General features: G+C 38.2%; 1 protein-coding gene across 1 annotated transcript in view; it reads left to right on the forward strand.

Annotated features, from left to right (window-relative positions):
* The window catches only part of LOC107097326 (adhesion G protein-coupled receptor A3-like), a 227470-nt gene that overhangs the window by 203575 nt on the left and 12977 nt on the right, over positions 1-10918 (forward strand). The window contains exon 16 of the mRNA XM_015394443.1: positions 2486-2631. Coding sequence (XP_015249929.1) covers positions 2486-2631 — 146 coding nt within the window. The remainder of the gene's footprint in view (positions 1-2485; positions 2632-10918) is intronic.

Below are 10918 nucleotides of genomic sequence, written 5' to 3' on the forward strand. Positions count from 1 at the left end.
TCTTCAGTCTGACATGTTTACATGAAACATTTTTGATCTGATCAGGCCTTCAATCCGATTATTTGTGTCCATGTAAACGTAGCTAGTAATTCAGAGTTGCTTAATAAGTAAGGGGGTGTCTTTTCATAGCACTATAAAAGGACTATATATTTTTATACTATATATTTTTTCAGTAAACCCTGTTCTCCTCTTCTCAAATCAGTGTCTACTTCAATGTTTGTTTTTGTTTTTCTACACCTACATCAACACAGGATTGTCTGTGTCAAGAAATTTTGAAAAAGGAGACTGTTTAGAACAGATAGACACAACCAGTATGCTTTTCTAGAAGATGACAGTGTCCAACAAGCCCCATGAGTCATTTGTGTCAGATGGTGGTCTGTTGTTTCTGTTATATTGCCAATTTGTTGCTCAGCTGTCTGATTTGAGAGGGGCTCATTGTGTCTGAATCACAACAGGAGGTGTGTTTTATTTTTTTTCATGCAGCTGGCTGTCAAGCTATAACTTTCAGATTACTTTCTGCTCCATTAGTGGCCTGATAACATAAATTGCTTTTCTTTTCAGCTTTGGGGACATTGCAGCTCTCCAAAATGATGCTGATGGACTAAAATCACTCCAGTCAATCAACATCACAGAATAGAAATCAGCTTAACAAATAACTTGGTAGATTTACAGACAAGTCTCAGATCTTTACTGTACATTCTTCATTTGCATCTCTTGAACACCCTGTTTATACACAAAATGTTCCAGTGTTCAGATGTCTTATGCTATGTTAACACTGCACCTGATTGAGGCAGCAGAAGCAGCTGGGTTATATGCAAAGTCACTGGTTGATGCGCCTCAAAAGGTCCTACTGCGCATCTCGAGCAACGGGAGCAGCAGATCTTGACGCATCTGACCAGAGCCTCATGAGCTTTTAAGCATCTGAGGCACGTGAGGCACTTCACAAGCAGCATCTGCCGAGGCCGACTGAGGTTCAATGAGACAGAAGCAGGGATACAAAAAGCAACTGTAAAAGGCGGCCCCATCCAGGAAACACACAGCCAGGCAGACAAGCACTTAGCCAACTCCCATATCAGAGGATGAAGAAAGCACATCCAGCCAGACACAATCAGAGAAACAGGACTGCACTGAAAAACAGGCCGATCTCAACATCTATAAACAAAGGTGTTGATGGCATCAGAAAAGCTGATATTTCTCTCCAGGATAAGAGTCACAGCCAAACAGGAACAGACCAGATGAAGCTACTATGAGAAAAAGCAGAGAGAGCAGAACGTTAGAGATTGAACTAACAAATTCTGCAGAGTGGGAGAATAGAGAGAATGAAGCAGAATGATGAAATTTCCCCTGCACTTGGCCAGTGGAGGACACAAGTTTCCACCCCTACTCGTACCATTCAAAGCATTCTTTCCCCTACTCTTTAAAAAGAATGCTTCAAATAAATGATCAAAATAAAAATCTCTTTAACCTTTCTTTTTTGATTGAGATCAACTGTCGATCCACAATGAAGGCTAGTCGTTATTTTTTCATCTCACATTTTACATTTTTAAACTAAGCCTGTAGGTGAGTAATCAGCTTGATTCTGATCATTTGAAATCTCCTGTTCTTTTGTAATCTTATTAAAAAAGCATCTCCTCCTGTCTGTTCTTGGCTCTAATGAAGAACAGAAGTGTGCAGACTCCAAAGCAGTGATTGACTTCCCACCCGCTCTTTGCTCTCTATAAACACCTCACGGACACTTCCAATTAGCATCTGGTCCACTGCATGCTAGCTTCAGTCCCCAGGCTTATCATGTTGGAGAGAAGGCACTTGATTGGTTGTCTCAGGTTAGCAGTTCATCATGAACAGACCAAAAAGGGCTGAAAGCATTTTCATTTTCTTGTTCCATTCCCCAAACTCTCATCTTGCTTTGTCACATCCCTATCTGTATTTTGTTTCTGGAAGCTTGCAAAGCCTTTAAACTAAGTAAAATCAGTTCTAGATCCAAATATATTTAATGAATATAAAAGTGAGCAGAAAAGTACAGATATGAACATTGTGAGAGTAGAGCAGTCACTCACTGCTAGTGTTCAACGTGATCAAATTTATATTCTGACTTTTTATTCAATGTGCACACCTCTTGTCATTTAGCTGAACTGATAAGAATCGCTCTGTATCCCCTGGTGTGGCCTCGCTAACGTGCTCCTCTCCCAAACAACCTTGATGGTTCAATTGAACCTTTAAACGTATTTGCATATTGTTGCACTGTTGAGTTTTAATTAAGCATACCAGTCTTGCAGAAGAGTGTCTCCAAAGGTACCCTTGGTGTGACATTGATATGTTTTATTGGAAGTTGGGTGAGGTCGTATTGAAATGTTGTTTTTTTTCCCAAACAAAATTAAAAATGTCTCATCTACCATTTTCTTGGAGAACAAGCTTATAGTACGGCAGTGTTTAATTTTAGAAAAGTCAAAGAGATAATTTGATGCATCCTCTGTCATCCCCTTAGGTCGGGTTTGTGCTGCACTACTCATCTCTATCGACAATGCTGTGGCTCGGGGTGACAGCTAGGAACATTTATAAGCAGGTGACTAAGAAGTCCCAGCAGAGTCAAGATGGGGACCCACCTCCTCCCCCTAAACAGCCCCTGTTGAGGTAAGTATAGATGTCCTTCTCAGCTTTTACAACTTTCGTGTAAAAAAGTCCTTAAGCAGTTGAGCTTGTCTCTGTTCTTTTCATCTTTCTTCCACTACATTTGCTGCTTGTGCATGGGTCTATAAAGGTTAAGCTCTGGTTCAATGCACAACTTTCTTATTTTATCATTGACAGGCGTGACTTGATGATGCGACATGGGTAGCAATTCCAAGGCAATGTTTTCACTCCAACTCTCATTTTCTGATACAAGCATCAGTGAATGAGTCACTTTTATAAGTTGTACAACAAAAAAAGCTAAATAAACATGATCACTACTGTTGAAATTTAAGAAATTCAAGGCAAAGACATACTTGTATGTAGACATACTGATCTAGGAAAGTTACATTTATTTATTTTTTTTAACTATAAACATTTTTAAGATATCTATATACATCTGGACAATAATAATTTTACCCTCACTAAAGACTTGTTGTTCTGCCTGGAAAACTTTGGTTGTGATCTATTTACAGATTTCCCAACAGACATACGTAAAAGGACATACTCTGGCTAAAATCTTGTGTTGAGGTCTCGGCCCCTTCAACTGTTCTGCTGATGAGCTTCAAATAACTGATCTTTACTGATGTTCATTAAACATCTCTCTATGTCTGTCAACGACAAATACTTATTTTGGAACAATAAGGATATTAGCAGGGACTCTGTCTCCTCTCGTATCTTCAGAACTGAGATTCCAGATAATTTTTCCACTCCCGATCAGCTGGCATTCCTGTATGAAGTTTACATAATATTCTGAATCCTGTCCCTCTAGTTTCCCCCGAAGTCAGATCCATGAAAGTTACATTTTCAATATGAATACTCCATAAAAAACTGGTGTTACAATTTACAAAGAAAAGCACGGCCGCCTTGCAGGAAGAAGGTTCTGGGTACTATTGCCCTTGACATGTCATGTGATGCAGTTTGTGTTTCAAGAGACGTTTGATGTATTTAAAGATTTAAGCATTTGATCATTTTTGTACCTGTGCCACAGGCAGTAGTGATGCAGACAGTAATTAGTGAAAAAATCCTTTTATCTCAGCCTGAGAGTTTAGAAAACTGTTATACCAAAATTATTCATTGACTCATAGAATTAAAAAATGTGGTTTGGAAAATGTTATTTACATGGCACCCTTAACATAAAATTTCAAAAGATAGGGAAACAACACCAATAGATAACACCAACACCGAAAGATAGGGAAAAGCAAAAAAATAAAAAAAAATGAAAAAACTGTTTTCTCATAAAATGCATTTTTCATCAATTGCTTTGGTGTACTGTACTATACTTTGTAAAAACTGTAAAAAGCACTGTCTTTGAAGATGAAAGCCCAAATAGTTTATGTTTGGATGTTTTCCGTGTGCAGAGGGGTTAGCTTCCCTTTAACAGACCACAGACTTGAACTAGTCCTGGATGAAAGGAATGTCAATCCCAATATTATCTTTACTTCTAAACATTTAACAAAGAATCCTGAGTGTGGCCAATGGAATTGAAGTTAGGTTTACAATATATGTGGTTTAAGAAATTATTTCATTTTGAAATTGCCTTTATATTTGTTCAATATTATCCAATCCAATCCACTTTATTTATATAGCACGATTTAAATAAACACAAGGTTTCCAAAGTGCTGCACAAAAAGATAAAATAACTAAAATAAATAAAAGTAAATAAAATAAAATAAAATAAAAGCACTGCCCGCACAGGATATATATATGTATGTGTATACATAAAATCAACATGTGTACATAAAATCGACATGTGTACAATATTAGACAAAATACATAAAAGTATCTCACTAGGTCACAACAACCTGCAAAACCCTCTACTGAACTTTGAGCTTCCTTGAAACCTCTTATTTTTTTTCAATCACTGGAATTGCCAATTATTCAAAAATCAAAGGTAGTTTAATGTGGAATAATTTATTAATTTGAGTTATTTTTAAATCCTTTGCCAGACAAACAAGCTTTCATCTAATTTTATCTACAAGCATTTCATCCGAATGTCTTGGAGAGCTTTCTCAAGATGATTTCAAGATGATACCAGATATGAGGGAGATGCCTGATCTTTGATGATGCAGGTTTCATTCAAGCTGGTTTCCTCTTTTATTTTATAATAATATTTTGTTCAATGGAATATATATTTTTTAAGATGGAATTGACATGGACATAAGGTTTTTGTTGTTTTTTTTCTGTTTTTTTTATTCAACTCCTGACTAGCAGTTCAGTGCATAGAATTGGTTTATTGGTGCCAAGGAGAAGCTCAACAGGTTTACAAGTGGAGTATTATGGCCTTTACTGTCATTATCCATTTTGCAGTTATATATGTATGTATGTATGTATGTTTGTACAGGAGGTATGTTTGCATGTACAGCTGTGCTTGAAAGTTTGCATAACCTTCCATTAAAGACAGAAAAAATCAGCTGCCAGTAAGATAAGTTTAAATTGACAAAAGTAATAAATAAAAATGAAAGGCAAGACATCGGTTGGTATGTGTGTTCAATGTTCATTAGCAAGGTACTTTAATTTGTCTGGGACAATTGGCTTATTAGAATATTCTTTTAAACAAAAGTCATATTTTATTTTACTAAATTATCATTTAGTAAATTTTTTATTTACTATTACTTTTTGCAGTTTTATGTTACTGAATTACTTGTGTGAAGGTATCATTGTCTTTAATGAGAGGGTATGTAGACCTTCAAGCACAACTGTATGTAACGGCCCTGACTTTAACATTATTATGTTATTTTCAATTAATCAATTTTATAGATATAATACACTAATAAATCTGATGCAGAAGCAGTATTCCATTCGATGAATCACTATTCCAACTTAAAAACCATCGTGGATCAACAGAAGTTACATTTTAACTATGTTTTTGTGAATTCCCGGATGACTGGCAATCAAACCAGTCACTTGGAACTTCTCAGCGAGAGGAGCATTAATGGACAGTAGCTCCCAATAAGTTATAGAAGTAACACTCAGGTGTTCTACTTAACTTTGTTAACATTAGAACTTTGCCTTTTGCAAAGTGCAAAGGTACATATTCGCTTTGTTTACTGCCACAGGCAGTCAGGAAGGAATGAAACAAGACTCAGGTTGCAGCAAGCACAGACACAACACAACCCTAATTTCAGCATCCAAAGCTGTGGTTCAAATTTTTCAGCCCGCCTACATTGGTCCAGATGATGAGCTTTAGAGCCAACGCAATTAATCCATGTCTGAAAATCTAGCAGTTCCCTTGTTAAACTGGTGACAACATAGGTTGGTTGTCTTAGTAAATGCCTTAGGAAGAAAAAGCAGCCTCAGTAGGTTTAACCGCACTAAATGCTTGTTGAATAGCAGATGCTAACCTCTGAAAGGCAATGCTTTATGCAGAGCTGTACTGTCATACACTGTGTGCAGAAATAGGCAAGTTGTATTTTTGAGGATTATTTTTATTATTGGGCCACATTTTTGTTCTCAATTGACTCAAAAGATTCCTTAATATCAACGTTTCATATTTTGAAGTTGATGTGTTTTTGTTTTAGATTTGGCCATTTTATGAGGATGTCCGTGTGTGCAGATAAATATTACTGTGCAGAATTATTAGGCAACGTAATAAACACAAATATATACCCATCTCACTTGTTTTTTTGTTCACCAGGTAAACCAATATAACAACTCAAAATTCAGAAATAAACATTTGTGACATTCAAAAACAAATAAAAACAAATCAGTGACCAATATAGCCACCTTTCTTCACCATGATGCTCAAAAGCCTTCCACCCATAGATTCTGATAGTGTCTTTATCTGTTTGCGATCCACATTGCATGCAGTAGCCACCACAGCCTCCCAGACACTGTTCAGAGAGGTGGACTGTTTTCTCTCTCTGTTGATCTCACATTTCATGAAGGACCACGGGTTCTCCATGGGGTTCAGATCAGGTGAACAAGGGGGCCATGTCATTATTTTTTCTGCTTTTAGACTTTTTCTGGCCAGCCATGCTGTGGTGTGTTTTGATGCGTGTCCTGCATGAATATCATGTTTTTCTTGAATGATGGCGACTTCTTCTTGTACCACTGTTTGAAGAATGTGTCTTCCAGAAATTGGCAGAAGTTGGTCATGACTCCGTCATCAACCTGAAAAGGTCCCACAAGCTCATCTTTGATGATACTAGCCCATACCAGTAACCCACCTCCACCTTGCTGGTGTCTGAGTCGATAAGGAACTTGCTGCCCTTTACTGATCCAGCCTGGTGCCCATCCATCCATCTGGCCCATCAAGACTCACTCTCATTTCATCAAACCAAAACACCTTGGAGAAATCAGTCTTCAGATATTTCTGGGCCCAATCTTGACGTTTTGTCTTGTGTGTCTTGTTCAAAGGTGGCCTTTTTTTTTGGCTTTCCTTACCTTGGCCAGGTCCCTGAGTATTTATCACCTTGTGGTTTTCTGCACTCCAGACATGTTGCTGCTGTGAAATATGGCGCAACTCGTGATTAATCACTTCCTGGCAGCTTCACGCTTGATCTTTCTCAATTCATTGGGAGTTATTTTGCATCTTCCTTTTTCAACACGCTTTCTTGCACCCCTGTTGGCTATTTGCCATGAACCGCTTGATTGTGCGATGATCCCGCTTCAAAAGCTTGGAAATTTCCAAACTGCTGCACCCTTTTGAAAGACATCTGAGAATCTTGACTTTCTGTCAAATCTCTTTTCTGACCCATTTTGCCGAAGGAAAGGACATTGCCTAATGATTATTTAACACCTTATATAGGGTGTTGAGGTCATTAGGCCACAGCCCTTCTCATTACAGAGACTCACACCACCTGATTTACTTAATTGGTAGTTGGCTTTTAAGCCTATACAGCTCGGAGTAGGACAACATGTTTGAAAAGGATGATGTGGTCCAAATACTAATTTGCCTAATAATTCTGCACACAGTGTAGTTACCTTGTCAGATGCTTTTGCAGGTATCTTAGAATCACTTATCCAATGTGGAAGAAGTGGAATAACTGCCCAACTGCTCCTATGACCATGGGTATTACAGTTACCTTCACCTTCCAGGCCTTTTCTGGTTCTTTCCTGAGCCCATTGTATTTCTCCAGTTTCTCGTATTTTTTCTTCCTGATGTTTTCATCACGTAGATCTCCAGTTAATATTCTTCACAGTTGTTTATGTACTGTATAAAAGCCACTTGGTTATAATGTATTCCCTTGCTGTCCTTCAACCAGCCCTCTGATAGAATTTGGTCATATAAGGAACTTCAGATATCTGTCGGTGGTGCTTTCAATCTAGGCCTTTTTGCTATTATGGTGGTTCCTCCAGTTTCTTGTCTTCCATCTTCCATTGTCTGGGAGATTCACTATACACTTCATCCATTGGGGGAATCCTCCTGCATGGTGAGTTGCTTTCGTGTTTTAACATCAGTGGCCTGAATTTTCTCTCGTGGCCAACTTATTACCCCAACAAGGTATCTGATTACTGGCAAAGCATAGCTGATTGATTGCTGGGAAGTTGAGCTGACTTTTCAAGACTTTTCTTACTAGTTGCAGGTATTTTGCTGCTGCTGCTTTCTTTATGGCCTCTTTGTGATTGCCATTTATCTGTCGTATTCAAAGATACTTCTACTCTTATACATGAGTAATACAATCTTTAATTTAAACAATGAATTTTGCCTTTGGTTTTCAATGGCTCGTAGTAATTATTAGTTCAAACAACTACAGTATGTGGAAAGAACATTTGGAAGACATATTAAAAAAAAATGAGGAAATCGGTAGTATGTACAGGTGAGCATGTGGATCCCTTTTTGTGTGTATAAATAAAAGAGGGAAGCCAGCGTGTATTTATGCTAAAGTCCTGATTATTTCTTGCATGGCTGACTATCGTGGCTGTGAACACACATTGTATTCAACAAAAAGACAGCCCAGGGAAATAATCTGTTTCTTTATCTGACCTTTACCAGACAGTAGAGGTTTGAACAGTCTCTGACCAGTATGTTTGGGTCAGGAGTAAGTTCTTCTTATTTTGCTGCTCAGGTCAGGTCATGGATGGATGAAAGGTCTGCCCTGATAATATTCTCTACTGACCTTATTGTTCCTTGCTGTTTAGAATTTTAAAATGCAGTTCATGTATATACAGTAATGTCATCTCAAGGTACTGTACAAAGTAAATTAAATCAAATTATGCAGATACATTAGTCATAATTTATTTTTGTTTCAACTAAGGAAACCCATCAGATCACATTGAGTCATTGTCGATTTAATTTCTTCTCGATCAACATTTAGGGACAGCGGACAGCCTATTACAGGAAGAACCTGAAGGTACACAGTGCTGAATTAATGCAGGTAATCAGCCAGGGAGTTGTGTACAGTGAAAGTACAAGTGAGATTGGCTCCAGGTGTTTCTGGGTGCACCAGCGGACCAGCTTGCCCACTTCCTGTCTGTACTAAGATTCATCATTGTCCGATATCAGACCAGGGACAGTGGTGTCATCTGCAAACTTCAAGAGCTTTAACAGATATTTTTGCAGCCATTGGTGCTCCAGTATTGGTGATTCTTGGGTGGCAGAGGTTGCTCCTCAGCCTCACTCGCTGCTGCCTGTCAGTCAGTAAGCTGGTGCGCCACTGAGAGGTAGTTGCCATCTCTGTGAGATAGTTAATCTTCTGCTGGAGGATATCTGGGCTGAGGATGTTAAAGGAGAAGCTTAGATCCACAAACAGGATCATGGCATATGTCTCTTGGTGATCAAGGTGGTGCAGGTTGAGATGTAGGCCCAGGTTGACAGCATCCTATGCCAATGCGTTTGCATGGTATGCAGATTTCCGGGAGGTCAAAGTGAGGGTCTTTGATGTCTTTCAGATGCTTTAGCACCAGATGCTCCAAGGATTTTATGACCACCCGTGTCAGAGCAACGTGCTCGTAGCCATTGATATCAACACATTTCAGTTATAGTTGTTACAGTAAAGACAACAGATTTTATTCAGTTACAAACCACATAACTTTTGAGCCTGCAGAGACTACTTGCACTTTTGTTTAGATATTTTCCACTCTGGGTCGTATATATCAGCAAGGGACAGACAAAATATGAATGACATTTAGAAAATGAGAAGTTGACTCTTACATTTACAACATAACATAGTTAAAAATGTTCAGATACACATGTTCAGTCAATACACATTTTATGTCATATTATCCAATTTCATGGATTTTGAAAATATTTTTTATGTTAAAACCAAAGTAATTCCAGTAAACATGTAGATGTCAACAACTACATTATGAGCCCCTGATACAGTAAAAGTTAAGGGTGGCATTAGATGCTGTGATTTAATAGTACAGAGATTTATTCCAAATTCCCTTTATCCTAAATTTTGTGAAATTATTCACACAAACCAAAAAAGTAGGCACCTAGCCATTTAGAGGTAATGTGGAGGATTTTTGTTAATTTTTTAAAAGACCCATCCTCTCCAAAAATATGCATCCGAGAGCATTCACAAGCCCATTTCTCCTTGTGCACACTCTGTTTAAATTTTGCTGTTCTCACAGCTCATATAAGCTTACTGGTCTTGAACATCCGCTGTAACCCCTTAATCCCTCAATCACTATACAGAGGGGGGAATATATAGTGGACTTTATAGCAAACTCAGGAACTGACCGTTTGGACAGATGATCACTCCTTTTTGCTCCTTTGGCCACGTAACTCCTCCTTCACTGTGCACTGCCCGCAGCATCTTTATTAGTCACTAGTGTCGGGTAGTGACTGTGGGCAGCTGTGACAACAAATCCCATAATTCTTTGTTAAGAAAGCTCTCCGTGCAACCTATTCCAGGATATATCTGCCTCTTCTGAGGCCTCTCTTTTCTTCTCATACACTTCATAGACACTTTTTTCTCTTAGGACCCTCAGCCATAAAACTCTGCTTGCGCAGAAAAAGATAGCTAACTGGGAACAAGCACGTAGGACAGCCTTATGTAAACATATCACCAGAATTTTTGACAATTACTGTAGGAGTACCACTGATTTAGATGATCCACCTTGAAGTAAAAGATCATCCTCTATAACTTTAAAGCCATATATCTTAGTATCCCCAGCTACAAATACTTGGAGTCACTGACAAAATATTATCAAGGCACAGTCTTAAATTTGTGTCAGTTTTTGGTTTGCTTTGTTTCATCTGACAGCACTTTGGATTTGCTCACTTAATTTAAATCTCCTTTAAAATACACTCATACTGACATAAGTTGGCATACTGATCTATTTATTCCTTTAATTGAAAAGTAGT

The sequence above is a fragment of the Cyprinodon variegatus genome, unplaced genomic scaffold, assembly GCF_000732505.1.
Source record: "Cyprinodon variegatus isolate N-32 unplaced genomic scaffold, C_variegatus-1.0 Scaffold685, whole genome shotgun sequence".
Lineage (NCBI taxonomy): Eukaryota > Metazoa > Chordata > Actinopteri > Cyprinodontiformes > Cyprinodontidae > Cyprinodon > Cyprinodon variegatus.